The sequence below is a fragment of the Rhipicephalus sanguineus genome, chromosome 5 (genome assembly GCF_013339695.2).
Source record: "Rhipicephalus sanguineus isolate Rsan-2018 chromosome 5, BIME_Rsan_1.4, whole genome shotgun sequence".
Taxonomy (NCBI): domain Eukaryota; kingdom Metazoa; phylum Arthropoda; class Arachnida; order Ixodida; family Ixodidae; genus Rhipicephalus; species Rhipicephalus sanguineus.
This window is the reverse complement of record NC_051180.1, coordinates 125,555,387-125,574,689: the sequence shown is the minus strand read 5'-3', so window position 1 is coordinate 125,574,689 and position 19,303 is coordinate 125,555,387. Positions and strand designations below refer to the sequence as shown.

Sequence of the window (19,303 nt, the reverse complement as noted above, 5' to 3'; positions counted from 1 at the left end):
TCAGATGCTGAAGAATTCCACTTCCGCTTTTTCGGACTTTCTGCCCAAATTTCAGGTCTGAAATGGCGTTGAGGACCCCACCTCTGCCGCATCTATCACCTCCTAGGTCCGAAGCAGTGCTTTCATGAGTCTATCGGCACTGTGACGGCACAGTGCGGTGATGTCTAGATAAGCATTGGAAATGCATGGAGGCGTGATGACGGCAGGCAGCAAACGTGCCAGTACGGCTTAATCGCTGACAACCTTTATGATAAGCATCTTCAGCTAACTGCTCAGTAATGTATGTGGCCTAGCGCAGTGGTATGCATATAACGAGACCACACCGCACCCGTGTGCTGTCAGGAACGTAGTGCGCATCCTTGACACTTTCATCATAAATGCATGCATATGGTATAGGAAGTGCCCCGGTAGTGATGGCGTCAGGTTAGTTGACGATGTGCTGCACACAACTAGGAATGATCGGCTTCACACAGCAGCAAATGTTGCGTATTGGCAGAGATTCGGCGACGCATGTGCGCATCGTTTACGTGCACACATGCATCTCCTGGGCGGAGAGCCTGGGTGCACACCAAAATGCCTGATAAGTCACTACGCCTGCGCGTTAAAACCTGCGGATCGTGAATCAAATACACCAGTGCACTGACAAGCGCTGCGCAATGAACTAGATCAGCACAATGGAATAACGCCGCCTTTTCATTAGCTGCGCACAACAAGGGATCAGAACTTGTTAGAACGCCGCCGAAAAATGATCAATATTTGATAGAAAAAATTCACTTTCTGGGCTTCAGCACGACGCAGCGTTCGATATAGTGGATGTTTCGCTGTGCGGGAGTTCGATACTTTTGCATGCTTTTGCATGGGAAATTCAAGGGGATTTTCCAACTGTTCGATATAGCCAATAATTTGATATATCCGTTATATCCGGGATCGACTGTAGTTACTAATTGGTAAAATTTAAGTACATTGCCCTCTGACAGGGCCAGTGACTTAGCATACCAAGTTTCAATCAATTTTGTTGTGCGAATGTCATCAAAATACAAAAAATTCACTTTGAAGTCCATGACATCAGGCATGGAGATTTCGGCGCGAAATTTAAAAGGAAACTTTGACCTTTATTTTCTCCTCTATTAATATGCCTAGGATGCTGAAACTAACTAGTGTTTTTAGAGTATAATTTATCAATCTAAAGTCATTCATTGCTTCACTTCTTTAACCCAAAAACATGTCAATAATGTAATTATTACAGCCCACTGCTTTAGCAGTGGGCTGTACTGTGCTTTCAACACAAGAGGGAAACTCACTTGTGCGTTTTGAGGTGTTCCGTCCGAGCCGAGGTGTTCAGAAAGCGTTTGTCACACAAATCACACTTCAGTGGTTTGGCCTCCTCGTTCCCGTGCACCTGGTAATGCTTGGACAGGCGGTCTTCAGTAGCAAATCCTTTGTAGCAGAGGCTGCACTTGTGGATGCGCTGTGGCGCAGGAGTACCCGCAGAGGCTGTTTCATTTTCTCCTTCACCGGCCGTCGTAGCCGCATCCGACGACTGCTTGTTGCGTTTCGGGGGGCCGCGTTTGCCGTGAACTCCAACGTGCCTCATCAGCGCTCCTCGTGTTGCAAAATCCTGCAAACGTCATGGTGTTCTAGTGACAATCAAGAATGGAGGCAAGTTCTTCAACAGAATCACCTATTAAAGCGACAAGCAAAAGAACACAAGACCTGTCCTGTCAAAGATGGATCATTACGAATTATGCCAAGTTGCAATCCTAATGCTAAATTTTCTGGCTTATAATCCCCACACAAAAAAAAGTACAGAAAATTCAGAGCTGAAGTCAGAGTGTGGGCTATGTGCGAACTTTTTAAAATATTTCAAAATTTTTCTGCAGCTTGTAGTTGCAGATGCAGGTTCTATGCAGAGGTGGGCTATATGAGAGAAAATACAGTAAACTAACCCTCTGTTACGTGAGCATGTGCCAGAAAGATGAGCAACATTCAACATTGCAACAATAGATGTGTGTCCACTTTGGCTGCTTATCAACAGTGGTGTAGAACTGCTAAGCATGCGGCTGTGAGATTACCAGCAGGTAGCTGGCCTTTTCCCATGAGCAAATAATAATAAACTTCGTCCCACTAATTTAACCTAGAATGTACTTGAATTTTTTTCCAAATCGAAAACTTGCTTCTTAGAAGGCAAATATTCAATATCAACTCCGAAAAAAGTAAGCATTTTAGGAAAAAAAATTCTCAAGATATCATGACGGTTTTGTTGAAAATTTAAACGGTTTCAACAGCTAACGTTGGCAACCAGAGTGCTTGACCAGGCAGACGAGTGGCTCATGGCTTACAGAACTTCCTAAGTGTGCGTACTTGTTACAAACTGTACTCGTGAGCGTGAATTAAATGCGCTCACAGCCCACCGCCACTCTAGGTTGTAAATCGCACAAATTTCATTGCGTGTACTATGACAATGAGCCCTAAACGCCACTGCTGCATGCGTCTCTCCCTGAAATCGGGTCACATTCATTCTGACTGCTTGCAGAACCCATTAAGAATCCCATTAAGATGCAACTACCACACATGTGGAAATCGTGGATGCCTCAATGTCCAAACACTCCCACTGTCAAAAACTTTTGTTGAGCAGCCTTAAATTTTCTATAAAAGACTTGAAAAAAAAAAAATCCTACAATATCGGGTTACGCTCGAGAACATTCACCCTGCAGGGGACGCGCTAAAAAGTGGAAGATGAAGTGCACCACTTACTACACCACACTCGGGGCACTGTTCAAGCTGATAGTCAGACGTTGGCTCCGTGGGTGTCACAACGGCGTGCAGAGGCAAATGCAGGTTTAACAGCTCAGAGCTGGGAAACATATAATGGCAGTGTGGACAGGCCCACGTGTAGGTCTCTGATTGGGACCCGCTGCGTCGGGCTGACTTTCGAATGCCTTCACTTAGCAGTGACCCCAAAGGCTGCTGCTGTGGCTGATTTTGTTGTTGCTGTTGTTGCTGCTGAGCTTGATGTGCCTGCTGCTGCTGTCGCCGCTGCTTGAGTCGCTCATCTTTCTGCTGGTGTCGAAGGATGTGCCTGTTTGTAAAAAGGAGCAATGAATGAATGACTGAATGAACAAATGATTAAATGAATGAATGAATGAGAAAGTCAATTCATGAATAACAAATGAAAGCTCGAATGAGTAAACAAATTAATGTGCAAAGTGGGCTGCCCGAGCAGCGAAGTGATTGACGTTTTACAGTCCAAATGTAGAACTGGATACAAGCAAAGCCATGTAGTGAGACATCTCTATGTTAATCATGACTCACAAAAAGACTGGCACATACCATATTTACTGACAATGATCATACCCCTGAATTCTGCCACCAATATACGATTCACTTTCCCCCATGTAATGATCGCATCCTGAACATTATTGTCATGTGACAGCAGTTACAATTTTTGGTCCGACTTTTGGTCACGCTTTTTGTGGTGCAATTCACACGAAGGAAAGTGAGCATGTGCCTTCAGTACAAAGGCAGGCCTTGTTCAGTTTGATTCTTTGGTTATGCCAATGGTAGCCATCATAAGAATTTTGACCTGCAACCCAATTCTTATGGCAAAAGTATTACCCCGTGTAATGACAGCACCCTCAAGTCAGGGTGAATTTATCGACAAAACAAGTGCAATCTTATATGAGTAGACACAGAACTTTTTTTTTGCATATCACACCCACTGATATGCAATTGAAAAAGTAGGGACTTACACCCAAAACATCACAATAAGCAGAAGAATGTTCAAACTACGGAGATACTTCTGTCAATATTGCAGAAAAGAGTTCATGAACAGCCAGCTACGATAAGCTCAAAAAAGTACATCCAGAATGGCACCTATGAGCTCTCCGCACTCCAAAATTATTTTTCTTCGAGGTCCTAAAGGCACTGGTTTGACAACTTCAACAAGTTTTTAACACCTCATGATGGGATCCAGAAGGCAAACAAGGGTACTGAATTTCATTTATCTGTAGAAGAAACACTCTGATATACTGTGTTTAGTTCTGTATGACCACCAATGCATTGAACCCCTAAAGAAGGTTTAGACTGTCAACACAACTTACTGAGAGTTGGCGATAAATTAAGCATAACAGTCCATGTGGTTACATTTTAGCACTGTCATGCCCTACCTTACCATAACCACGAGCACAATAACATAAAACTATTCTATTCTGTTTCTATTTCATATTTTCCAATAGCATTAACGTGATTGGTTGTAAGCACATAATGATTGCACTGGTGTAATGATCACACCCCTGAATTTCGCCAAAAAAAAAATTTTTTTTTGTCTTTCCCGTATAATGATCCCACCCCGAACTTGGCATGCAACACCCATGATGCTTTCATGTTTCCACCAGCGAAGGCATGGGCTCCAAAATCTGTATCGAATATAGTACCTTTGACATGCTTTATAAATTAATATTGGTGTACGCAGATAGCAAAAGTGAGGCCTTTGAGACCTGTGTCTCTTGCCTAGAGCTGTTGCGTTGGCGTGGGCTCATCATCATTGGAGGTGCTTGCACGTTTCCCACTGTCTTTTTTCATAGAAGTTTCCTGTGGTGAATCATTGCACAAATGTGCAGTGTATGTTTAGTACTGCTGGTGCGGTTTTACCCATAGACAAGAGCTTGGCAGAGTTTGCCACTGTGTGTAGTCCAGGAGGAGGTGAACCAAGGGTCGCATTTACGAATGACCGCTTTTGGAGGTACTTTTGCGAGGTGTTCTACTGTCTATGGGCGCAGCAGTCTCGCACTGTGCCAACCGCGCTAGTATAGTGGGTCGGGAACATTGTTGTTTGGTGACACCGACGCGTTCGGCGACAATCTTGCAAACGTATCACCACAAGTGGTTGCTTGCTAGATGTGGGTGCCAACGTCTTCACTGGTTCTGGTGGCCCTAGATGAAGAAGTTATGGCACTGCAGGTGCTCAAAAACCGCTTCCTATTGATTGGGTAATGAACCAGGCAATGCTGCATGGTTTTTCTCAACTTTCTGTGGGACTGCAATAATGCCCCCAGTGTTGACATTGCCGGCCCCCACAAGGAATCTTGCAGCGGCGGCAGTGAGGACTCAGACCCTGAATGAAAATGAGGGGTTAGTTATTGAATTAAAAAAAAAAATAAAAGGGCAGTGTGCAATTTATGTAGCACCTACATAATGTAATAGTTTTCCACGGAAAATTTACTCCACTTAATGACTGCACCCCTAAATTTGTGTCAATATTTCCTTTTTTAAGTGCAATCGTTATGTGAGTCAATACAGTACTTGCTTGTTGTGGCTTTTTGTCTTGCAAAAGTATAACACCTGCCAAATTCATTTTTTTTTTAAGCTGAACACCCCTGTTGTAAAGCCTTTGAGCTAAACAAGGGAAATGCCTGAATAAAGAATAAAAGACGAAAATAATGATAAGCTATCAAACACATGACATAAGATGAGATGTTGCTCGCAACTGACCTTTTTCTGTTGTAGGGATGAGAGAAACGTAGGTCGCACAGTGAACACTTGTACTTCTTCTCGGTAGAGTGCATCATGAGGTGACGCTTGAGGCCATACTTCCTCTGGAACACCTTGTGGCACACATTGCACTTGTTTTCGTCGCCTGATGAAGGCTGCAAGAAAGGAAGCAGTTGCATCGGAAAGTTTCCAGAGATGACCAGTCTCCAACAGCAAGTTCCTCCTCCTCGCTGCTTAGGATGAATGCCTTGGCCACTCACCTTGGCAATCTCTTCGACAGGATTTGTTGCGTTTGTAGTTCCACTGCTCTGATCAGTGGGAACACTTGCATTGCCTAGACTGTGCATTTCCTATGAAAAGAAGAATAAAAAAGAAGACAAGCATTTGCTTGAACTAGTTTAGAGCAGCATCGAATACAGTGGACTCCCAGCAAACGAACTGCTGCTAAAATGGAACAACTGCTTCTAATATGACAGGTTTGGTACTTGAATTCTGCATCCCTGCTCATCTCTCAGCAAACGGAACTCCTGTTAAACGGAACACGTTTTACTACTCCCTTCAGGTTCCGTTTAACGAGATTCTACTGTATACTATAAGCTCTTCAGACCCTGCGTGCATTAAGATGCACATTTGTTTTTTCCCGGTTTTCGAAATTCACGCCACTATTAGAGCCAACATTCTTGGTGCAATCGCATGCTGTATCATGTGGTGCCATCTGGTCAGCGATACAGGAAGCATACTACAGTGGAAGCCCCGTTTTCCCGCTTTGAAACATGGAGTCATTCTCGTCGTCGACGTTCTGCTCATGGCGTCCAAGTAATTCACAAATTGCTCAATATTTATCGTGTCACATTTCTTAATTGTTGTTTAAATCTACTTAGGAAGGGTTTAGGGATAATTCCCGCACGTCATGTAACCCTAAGAGCGAGTATTTTTGTTATCACAAGCTATTTTCTTCAAATGTGCATTATAATGCACACTCGGTCTCAATGGGTGCTTTTTCCTGCGTATGTTTGCCAATCTCATGCGGTTCGTTACTCTTTGGCATTAAGCTTTGGCGTTTGTTTCACCTAGGAATCAGTGATAAAGAAACGTGTTCTTGAGTCAATGACCAGCAACGACACCTCGGACCTAGAATTCTCATACGATGAGGCTGTCCCTTCCCCATTACCTGTTGCCGGAAGACAGATGTGGTGCAGAATTTGACAATAGGCAGTTTTGGAACAGCGTACGCTAAGTTAGCGTTAGAGTTTGAGCCCAGCTATTTCCGTCACTTAACGGGAGCCCGCAAGGCTTTGCGTACTCTACTCGAAAGCTCCCTAATGAGTCACCACGGAAGCTGCTGAAAGCCAAGGTCGGGCCCGTGCCTTCTGAGCCAAGAACTGCGCAAGCAAGCCACATTTCAGAGCTTGGGAAATAGGGATCCTCCTCGAGCTGCCGAAATCCAGGATATTCTCAACGCAGTAGGAGTGCGCACGGGGGGGGGGGGGGGGGGGGGGGGGGAAGGCAGGGGGTCAGCCGCCCCCCCCCTTGTCACCTGAGAGAAGGCGCAAAATCTGCCCCATCAGTTTGACCCCCCTAGTGACCTAAGAGTTGGGGGGGGCGCAAATCTGCCTCGTACATTGACTTAGTAGGGGGGGGGGGGCGCTGCGATGAACCTTCACCGCCCCCTCATGATGAACCCTGCGCACGCCTATGCTCAGCGCACAAAGTTCCGGTGCATCACGTGCAATATCGTTCTTTGCATCACATCTGCGCGAAACTTCTCCAGGCAGTTTCACAACAAATAAGCGCACTTTTCGTGAGCAAATGTAAAATTTCGTTATAGGCGAGTGTCGTTCGTTTTCTGTGCATTGAGACCCAGTGTGCATTATAATGTACACACTGCTGTGCAAAAACTGTTTGCCTTACAGACGCAATTTTTTTCTGGTTTAATACAGCATGTGTGTGCATTCCAAAAATGTGTTTTGATTTCACCTGTGTGGCCACAAATTTGCTCAGGTCTCAGGAGGATATTTGGTTGTACACACTAGAATAAACACTTATGAAATTAAACACTGTACATTGTTTTTCAGGATAAGGAAAGTACACACGAATTAAAAAAAAAAAGAACATAGGCCCATAAAAGTTCACAGGAGAGCTAAAGAGGCAGTAGTTACAGAATCTTGTTACTGTTATGTAGACTCTCCCATGTTTTGTAGCAAACTGTTGATATCCTGATGACAATCCTGTCATAGCCTTGTCCGTTCATGTGCACAATGCTCTTGTGCACCAAAAGATGGCCCATTTTAGTTACATGCAACACACAATATACCCATCTAAGTCAGTATGCACTAACCCAAATACATAATTTAAACTGTAAAACCTCACTAATGCAAAGAATTTCTGCGGTCCCGTGTTCTGTAATATAAATCTGAGTGGATACTTTGAAGCAGCAGCTGTACCAGCCCAGTTAATTGGAAAATTTTCGTCGCTATGTGGCAATGCCCAATCCGGTTTCACCGCAAACCTGTGGAAACGACAACCTTTTGGAGCCACAAGGCAATAATACACCATAGAGACGCTGATGATAGATAGGTGAAGCACCCCAGTATCATTGCAGCCAGTGAAAAAAACAGTCCATGGTACACCTCACGAACAGGTGAAATGCGTGCTTGTGAACACACACTTCACAGCAACACAGCGGTGACATGGAGGCAGCACGTCATGTGCTCCTCGCAGCGCCAGCGCATCATGGTGCAGCCATTCACCCATTCTTTCTTGGAAAAGTGGCAAAAATTATAATAAAGGATGGTTTGATGAATATTCCTATGTATGCAAACCTCCAATTGGCTGTTGCTCCAACTCGTGTCCTGCTGCTGCTGGTGGAGTGCTTGCCTGCAACACCTACTTTGAAAACCCAGCTCATAAACATCAAGGCTCATGTTTTCTAGCCAGAACACATAGCGAATTCTGTCAGACTATGCTTTTCATGGTCTTCTCGCGTTTGCGAGGCTGTCTCTTGCGGGCTGTCGTGTTGGTCGTATGTTCATGCAATGCCGCCTTAGTGTGCCCACGCTCCCAAAGCGCCCAATAGACAAACATGATAGCACTACCAAAGCGGAAGTCAAAAGCCACATGGCACTGCAGGTGCTTGAGAGACGGCTTGTACTGATCGGGCATGAGAAAATGTGCCAGGCGACACTGAATGATTTCTTCAAGCGAAAGGTTTGAAATGAAATTGAGTGCTAATTGTCACTACTCCAATATCTCATTTTTCCCCGTTTCTCGGCTCTTACGTTCGCCAGTTCTTGAGTTTATTTTTTACTGTCCCATGAAAAACATATCAGCGGGGTTCTACTGTAATGTTAAGCACACCTTGCAGCTATGCAGAGATTGTAAGAACAAAGCCTGAGGCAAGGGGGGACTTCATTCTTTCAACCTACGGCTTGCATCAGTTATATTAATCATGCACATGAATTAGAGCTACAAGTATGTCCACAACAGCCACTGCTGCATAGAAGGTAGACACAGGAAGGAAAACTCTCAACCACTTGAGAGTTACAAGCAGCATGTAGTGATTTGCTGATTTCCATCTGAGCATATCTGCCATAAAAACAAAGCAGTAATAGCTGATAATAGCTCACCTCTAGAGGTGCTCTTGCAGCATGCTGCTTCTTAGGTGGTCGTCCTCGCGCCCTCAATGCCAGTGAACTGGCTTCCACATTGACAGGGTCTGCCAGCGTCGTAGACACAGGCGACGGCTGCACAGGTGTGGTGGCCGGTGCGTTCTCACCGCTGTCGCCAGGAACTTTTTCATGCTGGTTCAAATGCAACTGCAGCTGCTCCGACGAGCTGAATGCACTACTGCATTCAAAACATGCCCAAACCTCATCCTTGATGCCTGAAACAAGAGAGATAGAGGAGTCTGTATGCCTGGCAGTGCTCAGGTCCCTCATTCATGCGTCAGTTCACACAAGATAGCACAAAAGGAATGCTCAGCTACACATGTCTGCCTTCTTTTAAAAACACGCTGCATTACTTCCCGTACAGAGAACTTGCAATTTAGCATACATTTTCCCCAGTGAATGGCTACTTGGCATACTAGAAGACAGTACATCTGAGGCAATATTCAGGGTCACACAGTTGGGCCGCCGCAGTGGCACAGTGCTTATGGTGCAAGGCTACTGACCCGTAAATCGCAGATGAGATCCCGGCCGCGGCGGTCTCATTTTGATGGAGGCAAAATGTTAGAGGCCCGAAAACTTAGATTTAGGTGCACATTAAAGAACCCTACGTGGTCAAAATTTCTGGAGCTCTCCACTACGGCGTGCCTCATAATCATATAGTGGTTTTGGCACGTCAAACTCCACACATTATTATAGCTTCATTTCGTCAACATATTTTTTTTTTCACTTCGCATATTGTATCTGTATTCCTTTTGTGAGTTTCTGTATACTTTTTTGTACACATTGTGTATTTCGTGTACTTTATGTATGTTTCTGTAGGCATTCCGTAACTGTCTACTATGCTATGTACTATTAATTTTTTTTTTTTTAAATCCAAATTACCACTTGCGTTTGGTTGCTCTCAGTTTCTAATTCAAAGTATGTTTTAGTTTGCATTTATTGCTTCGCTGTTTTTTTTATCTCACTAACTGTATGTCAGTCAATTGTTATGATTGTGTTTCTGACTATTTTTCACACTCTGTTATTATTCTATATTTATTGTAATATGTCCCCCTAGGTAATACCCTCATTGAGGGCCTTTAGGGGTATTTTGAATAAAATAAAAAAGGGTCCCATGGTTTTCACAATGTCATTTTCATTGAGTACCAGTTGGTCAGACCAGCGGCCTGAACGTCACTTCCTCAATGTGCAATTGTCAAGTGAAATAGCAGAGCCAGGATAAAAAGCGATGAGATGTCAATGCCTCAAGATCACACGGTCCGTTACGCATTTGCTTAAAACAACTCAAAAGCGAAAGCCATCTTCTTTTTCTTCTCAGTAAATTGTATTGAGCCCCCCCCCCTCCCCCCCCCCCCCCCCCTGAAAGCTTTCTGCACCCACTGTGGTTTTACTGCCTCTGGGATCACATACATTGGAAGGCTCCTGCGCCTTGCGTACTGTAGTGGCTCCAATATCGACCCACCTTTGACCAAGCCACCATGTCATGTGATATGTCATCATGTGACATCATAGTGACTTGTTGCAACGGCTGATTGGGCGAGTTGGTGATTCATGATACCTAGAAATACGAGCGCGTAACTTAAACAGGGACTTGGGAAGACAAGGAGCTTGTCCTTGTCTTCCTAAGTCCCTGTTTAAGTTACGCGCTCGTATTTCTAGGTATCATAGTGACATCACAAATTTTGGTAACCTGAGACATCATGGGGTGACGTCAGCACATGATCATGATTTTTTGCATCACTTGTGTTGACGCCAATGCCAATAGTCACTTTTCGTGTTTAATGAGGCATCTAATGTTTTTGCCTTACCGTATTTACTCGAATCTAACGCGCACCTTTTTGCCGGTAAAACGAGTCCAAAAATCGCATGCGCGTTAGAATCGAGTACCGAAAAAAAAAAAGAGAAACTCGGTTATTGTATTGCCATCGGCATTTCAAGATGGCCGCCTCCTACGGGCCTTGGCGGCCTTGGCCATTTCTGCCATTATTGTTTCAGTTCGTACGTGTGCTGAGGAGATTGTCATCCCGTTCTGCGTTCGCATCGACGGCATGGAAGTGCTGACTCCAAATACTCGACGAGTGCACCACGTTGCAGCATTTAAAAGAATAGTTATTACATGTGCTGAGACGGGCGTAAATCGGGCCGCATCGCGGTCGTTCGGAGTTCCCGCAACGTGCGTGCGAGACTGGCGCAAATAGAAGCAGAAGATTTTTTACAGCAAAGCTTCACGAAAAGGTTTCAGTGGACCAAGGCATGGCCGGTTTCCCGAAATCGAAGAGCGTTGACAGCGACAAGGAGTTGTCCGACAGCGACGAGTACTGATCCATTACGCGACTCGTATCGCCGCCGTAGTGGTGACAGTTTTAGCTGCAAGGCCCGCTTTTTGACATTGTGTTTTACTTTTTTGAAACTTTAGTTCTTTAAAACCCAAATACTTGTTCTTCTGAATGTGCAAAGTTTGACTCCTACGGACTTTTTTGTTCTTTTCTCTCACGAAAAAATGGGTGCGCGATACAATCGATGAATTACTTTTTTTTTTGGTCGCCGAAAACAGGTGCGCGTTACAATCGAGGGCGCGGTAGATTCGAGTAAATACGGTAATCCCTTAAAGGGCCCCTAAACCACCCAGAGGACGAAATTTAGTTGTGGTGTGACAGTTGTGCAAGAGTTGTGCAAGAGTCGAACACGTAGCCGTGAGAATTTTTCGAAACGGGGCCATAATAGCGGAGTTACGCGCGTTTGATAATCAAAACGCTGCGACCACTCGTTTCACTCTTTCCTTCGCTACCCTCCGCTCGTTGGCTGGTCTCCTCTTCCAAAGCTGCTTTACCCTCCTCGCCGAGTACCACTCCCAATCTCACGTGACATACTGTCATCGCTGACGCGCTCTTCAAAACAGCGGGCACTTCCGGTTGCCCCGACTCCGTGAACTCTGTGCTTCTCGGCTAACCGCTGTTGTTGCCGTGCCGGCCCGTGCTCCTACGAATCATGCCGGTATGGACCCTGTGTTACGCGCACGCCTTCAAAGGATTGCCAACATGATGGACCCGTATGGTGACACGTGTCGCGTCTTTTCGTTTTTCCCGTCAGTGCTTTTGCAGCCAAGCAACGCACACTGATTCGTGAAAGCCATCGCAAAACACGGTCGGATTCAGTCCGTGCAGCTTATCAGACCGCTTGGCGTGACTGTGCTGGTACGCTAGTGACTTGGCAGTTGTGTTGCGGGCCGCAGTTGTCAATTCGCAAGCGCACACACGTGGGCAACATGACGAAGAACAACTAGGAGCGTGGGCAGCTGCTTGCAGACTAACTGGGACTCGTAGATTCTTGTTCGAGCAACCGCAGCATCCCCTGCATACCGCATCACAGATTCAACATGTTCACGTCACACACGTCACTAGAGAGGCCGGAAAGGCCCGAGGAGGAGAAGGGATTGTTTCTTGGAATTTGTGGCGCACCCGCGGCGTGTAGCGCTGCCACCTGTGGCATCGTTGATCATGACGGCACTCTGTACACTATCAGAGGTGGTTTAGGGGCCCTTTAACCGTTTTGTTTTTTTAGTTTTTCTGTCAAAAATGCTTTTTTTCAACTTGATATTGCATATTTTGCTTCTGAAAAGTATGTTTTGACTGACAAAAAGAATTGAAGCATATATTAGGTCAAATAAGCATAATGAGGTTTATTGTCCCATGGTCTATTAGTGTCTTTCACGATTCGCAAAATAATGTCATCGTTGAGAAACTGGCGAATATAACACGTCAAGTCATCAAAGTAAACTTCAATATCTGAATAATTAGCTCCCGAAGAGCTGTACGATGAGGAGGCTTTGAAAAATGTTCTCATGTGGATGCATTTTCGATGGGTAGCATAGGAAAATTGTAAGTGCACCGAAATATGGTCGTTATAATTGATAGATCGTTATAAGTTGGTTTGACTGTATCACAAAGAGGAGGCATCCTCCTATCTGTCATCTCACACAAAAGCTTTTAGTACTTATGTTGCTTCCTTCACAATACAAGCATTGCTTGGTACTGCCTTGTCAACAAAAGTGCAACCTACCAGTGGTCCTGGCAGGCTCTTGCAGCGAAAGTTGCTGCTGGAGTCGCTGTTGTGGCTGAGGAGGCTGCTGCTGTGGGTGTTGCAGGTGCACTTCCTGGTACTGCTGCTGCTGCTGCTGATGTTGCTGCAGGTGTTGCTGGATTGGCTGGTGAATCTGTTGTTGCTGAAGCTGATCCACTTGTTGCTGTTGCTGCTGCTGTTGGTGCTGTGTTGCTGATGGTGCTGCTCGATCACCTCTTGCTGATTAGAATGAGACTGATGACTGCGGTGCTCCAGCTGTAGTGGCTCTTGCTGCTGCTGATGAAGCAGAGGCAGACACCAGCGCTGTGCATAAGCCGATGAATACCACACACGCAGCTCTGTGCGTGTTGCCAGAGCCCGCGTCGTGTTGAAGTACAAGCTTTGGCCCTGCTGGATGACAATTATGTTCTGCTCGAGAGGAGTCTGGGCTGGACGCACAAAGCGCATCCAGTTGCTCTGCGTCTCGTCTGACGTGTCCAGGCAGAATACAGTACCACTCTCATCTTTTTTAACCTGTAAAGAACAAAGTGGAGGGGGGGAGGGGGCACAGGAATGTGCAATCCAACACCTTACCATGAGCAACAACGTCGATAGCTGACCCAGTTGGGTAGATGGTTGAAGATAAAACACCAGATATAAACACAACAGTCACAGAAGGATACAATGACAGGACAAAGCAGTGCAGCTTTGTTCTGTGTCCATTATATTTATAGCTGGTGCTTTATCTTCTTACCATGGGGTTGCAACAAACACAACAACAGCTCTTATTTTGTAAAATACTCACTGTAGCCATGTACACCTTGTTTTCTTGAGTTACCCAAACACTGCATATAACACAATCCCACAACTACAACATGCAAAAAAATGTTTAAGATTTCCACATACTGCCTATCTCTTCCTTGCACTGGCGTAAAGCAGTGCCATGAAGCAGTGCCGTAAAGTGGTGCCATGAAGCAGTGCCGTGAAGCCACCCCTCATGCAGAAACGCGTATAAACAGCACTCAAACTTTAGCTCCGAATTTTCTATTTTAACTCGCTAGCATAAGGGAGCCCATGTCGCAGAAAATCTGGTGCTGGTGGCGGCGTTCTCCATGGGCAAAATATCCCGATGGATGCAAAGAATAAAAATCAGGGTTCAAGCCAGAATCTAACCCAGACATTCTGCATGGCAGTAAAGTATTCTGTTCAGAGCTATGCCAGTGCTTGAAACTGTTTCGGAAACAGTCCCTATTCAGGCATCATGTTGGGCAAGGAGTCACGTTCACAAATGTAATACCGGTGTCACATAGGCAGTCTTGATCGTGATCAGGTTTGATCCAGATCAGGTGCTGCCACACGGTAACTTTTAATCACGATCAGGCCCGATCGGGATCAGGACGATCGCGATCTGATCCTGATCGGCCCTAATCGCTATCAAAAGTGTCCGTGCGACACCAGTATATTACATACCAGGCACCACATTGTGAAATGTGTAGCGAGTGGGTAGTATAATGTTGCCCACCCATTACAAGGGACTCAGCCATATTTAATTATCCCCATAATCATCAGCCACAGCAGCAAACAAAGTGTGCAACTACATAGGTGCATGCATTGACTTACAGACGTTTACTGGGTATTTTGCTACTTTGCAAAATGGTGAATTATGGCATAGTGGCTACTTTGCAACTGTACTTGCAGTAGTCCCCCTAGGAGAGTTTATAATGGCCAATGCCACACACATGGTAGTTCCTTCCCTCAAGGCACTGTTGAGGTGTCCACCAAGAAGCGAAGCATAGCAAGCGGATAACAAGCCAACGCGAACAGGGCCCGATAAAGCTATCATGTTCCACACTTAAAGGTGAATCTCAGCATTCTTGCAAGGTTGTGTTGTGTTGGTTATACACTAGAAAATACAGTACAGTCAACTGCCGATTTTTCGGACGCCCGATTTTCCGGACATGGTCGAAAATTCGGACGCTTTCGCGACACCGTCACCAGCCCCATAGAACTCAATGTATTAGAACGTCCGAAATTTCGGGCGCTAAAACTATCCTGTGTCCCGATTTTTCGAACTTTCTGCCCAAATTGCAGGTCCGAAAGGCATTATTTGAAGCCCCCCCTCTGCCGCGTCTATCATCTCGTAGGTTCGAACCAGAGCTTTCGCGAGTCTATCTGTTTGCGACAGTAGCAGAGTCTAAAAGTCAGCTTTGCCGCAATGCCAAAGCGTTATGGGGTAAAGCGGACCAGAAATTCAAAGGGGCCGCTATCACGGCGCCGTGCGGCGATGTCTTTGCGGATAAGCAGCGGAAATGCACGGAGGCGTGATGGCGGCAGCTGGTAAACGCGCCAGTACGGCTTAATTGCTGACAACGCTTATGATAAGCATCTTCAGTTAACTGCCCGGTAGTGCATGTGGCCTAGCGCAGTTGTTTGCATACTGCACGCATTTAATAGGCGAGAACCCAAACGCGCCGCGCCGCTATTCATGCTGCCTCTTTGTGCAAGACCCAGTGATGCTACCGAGGACTTCTGATTTGGAGCAATTTTTGGAGCAGCGAAATTTCCATTTTGGAGCACTTTGGAGCAGCAAAAATTTCCATCTTGGAGCACTTTGGAGTAGATAATTTTGCATCTGGGAGCACTCTGGAGCAGTTAATTTGACATCTTGGAGTGCACTAGAGAATAAATTGACATTTAAGCACCTGAATAATTATTATGGGGCTCTTATGAAGATCTAGAAATATTTCGATTCATTGGAAATCTCATGGAAAAAATAATCTCAGGAGAACTCCATATTTCACTCAATAATGCAAAAATAAGGGCTCATGCAGTTTAGTGTTCTAGATTAACCTCTTTGGTGATTATTTTCGACACTAGCAAATAAACAGAATACCGGACCAATAAAATTGTACTTTATGAAATAACACTCTAAATACATCTATCTGGTTATCACAGACGTGGTAGACAAACGCCGTGAGTTACAACAGTGCCTCAATGCTAGAGAGTCCCATTGTCCCTAATGCATTCCCCTAAGACGACATCAAGGCGAAAGCCAGGTTCTTTTTCTTCTCGATCGGTCTGTTGATCCTCCCCCTCCCTTTCTGCAAGCTTTAATTCTGCACCTCACATGGTTTTTCACTGCCTCCATGATCGGCACACCCATCATGGAAGCAGTGCAAAGCTACAATGTCATGTGATGACGTCATCATTATGACATTACCAGGGGCGTAGCCAGAAATTTTTTACGGGGGGGGGTGTGTGTGTGTGTGTGTGTGTGTGTTCAACCACACTTTATGTATGTTCGTGCGCGCGTTTGTATGTGTGCGTGTATATATACGCAAGTAAAATTGAAAATTTTCGGGGCGGTTCGAACCCCCCCCCAACCCCCCCCTGACTACGTCCCTGGACATTACGAACTATGACGCCATGATGACACCATCAAGTGATGATTGTTTTTTGCACAGATGGATTGATGCCACCGACGGTCAATTTTCGTGTTTGATGAAGCATAGATCTAAGGCTTTTGTATTATTGCGTAATGAACGTTAACAGCCTGGCCCTTAACAACCTGGACTTACAGCCAAACTGTCCTCCATCATGTCACCTCTATGCCGTGCGCGAAACAACTTCGCTTAATTATCATCCACTTCACAGAGTGGAATGGCTCCTCATTTTTTTATTGTGATAGCAAATATATGGACACTCTCGACGGGTTTTTACCAACACCGTTGCCGTAATTTTTCGTATAAAGTCCAAATTGATAACATCACCCCGCCCATTTTACCCGCGGGTAAAAGCACGCGAGCACTGTCGACGAACGCCGCTGACGCGGAGATTAAACGAGCCGGCCGTCTCCATCGCACGGAGAGCGTATGCGATAACATTTTCCCGCGTGCGGGCCTGCCGTCAATTGCTCATCAAACAGAGAGGAAATGCCCCGCCCGTCTTCGTAAGGAGCATGAAGGGACGCCAGGGTGGGGAGGACTGCATTGCTCGAAGGGTACAGTCACTGGCGCGCGCGCTATCTCGAAACATCAGCAAACGGCTCGTAAACTTGCTGTGCTCACAACAGACTCAGAGCACGAAAACCGCTTCAGTTCCTGGAGTGGCCCTATTCCCTTAAACCAGCGTTTTGTTGAGTTACGCGAGCTCGGATCCAAAAGAGTTAGCTGCTAGCCTTACTTCGTATAACAATACAATTTGTTGGTATCGCATTCATTGCTTCGCCCTAAAGCGAAACTGAGTTTTTTTAACCGTGAGGCATTGACCCTGGACAGCGAGCAGCGGACGTGTAACATGGTCTAGCCGTTACACAGTGGGCTGTCAGTGACGGGCCCGCTGCTGACAGCTGCGCATATTAAAACGCAATTGCGGCTGCTCCGACCAGGAGGCATGTTTTTATTAATGAGGTGACATTTTGTTGCGATAGCAATTATATGGACACTCTCAATGGGTTTTTGCCGTCATGTCCCGTATAAAGTCCGAATTGATAGCAACCCCCCGCGCATCGTATGTTCTACCGGGAGTAAAAGCGCGCGAGCGGGGCCGACGAACCAGGCTGAAGCAGAGATCAAACGAGCCGGCCCATTTCCGTCGCTCGAAGGGCGCATACAATAACATCACCCCGCTCGGGAGGCCTGCCGTTAAAGCAGACCGGAAACGCCCCGCCCCTCTTGAACGTGCATGAAAAGACGCGAGGGGAGGGGGGGGTTGCTAGAGCAGCAACTTTGGACTTTGATTCTAAGGGCGCGGTCGCTATCGGCAGCCGTGCGCAGGCGGCTCGTAAACCCTTCTACGTGCTGCGCCCTCAACGCGAACAGACTGTGCGGAAAGAGCATCTCTCCCTGGAGCAGCCGTATTCTCTTACACCAGCGTGTCGTAGAGTTACGCGAGATCGGATCATTGCTATTGTATCCAGTGCTTCACCCTTGCAATGAAACTGACTTAAAAAATGCAAGAAAAAAATCGGAATCGGAACCCTAGCACTCACGAACTCTAAAGGGCAGGGCCTTTTAAGGAGTATTTACCGCAGATTGAAAACCCGGATGTGCTGGTGGAAGGAATTACGAAAAAGTTCTTCTGGATTAAGAACCACGGATAAAGTATATCTGAGGAAAAGTGTCAATGCGGTCCCACCGTTCACGTGCTCTTCCATATATACGCGAAGCACGGAAAATTTGATATTGTTCCATATATTCTATTGCTAGTGATCCCCATTTTATTTCGCGATGACCATAAACACAAGTGACAGACATTTTAGCGGCACGCGTGTAGTTATTACTCAACATTGCTTTTATTAAGTGCCGTGCGACGCTTGCAGCGAGCTATCAGTAGCGTTTCTGGAACAGACGACGTCCGCCGATGAATCGCCGCCACACTTTCTCGCTACCGATAGGCCTAGACGTCACGAGCCTCTGCGAAGAGCGCGTTTTGCTGTCAAGCCGACTTGCAGAACAGAAGCTGTATCGGCACCGTGCATGGCGTCATAGCTTATTCGGCACGCATGCTCGAGCGCTGTTTATACGGCGGAATAATTCTTGGCCCGTGGTTGTAACTTTGACGGCCCCAACATGTTTTGACGCGCCAGCAGTGCGATTGCCGGTGATAGACACCCCCAAACCCTACACTCTGGCGCAGTTTGGCGCAATTTTCGTCGATATTATCAGGATGGCGCAGTACATACAATTTGGCGCACTTTGGCGCAGTTGGCGCAGGAGTGGAATCACTGGCAAGACCGCTAAGTGCGCCGTACGGACGCGTTGCCTTCACAGAAGAAACCAGCTCGCCATTGCTGTGCCCGTGTGCGGTCAGGAACAAAGTGCGCATCACGAACACTTTCATCATAAATGCGTGCGTACGATACAGCAACAGTACAGTGACGGCGTCAGCTTAGTTGGCGATGTGCTGCACACAACTAGAAACGATCGGCTTCGCACGGCAGCAAATGATGCATATCGTCAGAGATTCGGCGGTGTGTATGCATTGTTTACGTGCACACACGCATAGAGAAAAGCCGGACGAGTGTCCGCTCTCCCGCCACTCTTTGTGTTCTGAGTCATCGTTTCCAAACGCTGCATGCGAGAGAG

General features: G+C 46.1%; 1 protein-coding gene across 1 annotated transcript in view; it reads right to left on the bottom strand.

The window, feature by feature from the left end:
- The window catches only part of LOC119394228 (uncharacterized), a 164,308-nt gene that overhangs the window by 30,169 nt on the left and 114,836 nt on the right, over positions 1–19,303 (bottom strand). Inside the window, 7 exon segments of the mRNA XM_049416028.1 lie at positions 1,302–1,618; positions 2,755–3,079; positions 5,491–5,645; positions 5,751–5,840; positions 9,117–9,373; positions 13,218–13,222; positions 13,225–13,751. Of these exon segments, the coding sequence (XP_049271985.1) occupies positions 1,302–1,618; positions 2,755–3,079; positions 5,491–5,645; positions 5,751–5,840; positions 9,117–9,373; positions 13,218–13,222; positions 13,225–13,751 (1,676 nt within the window).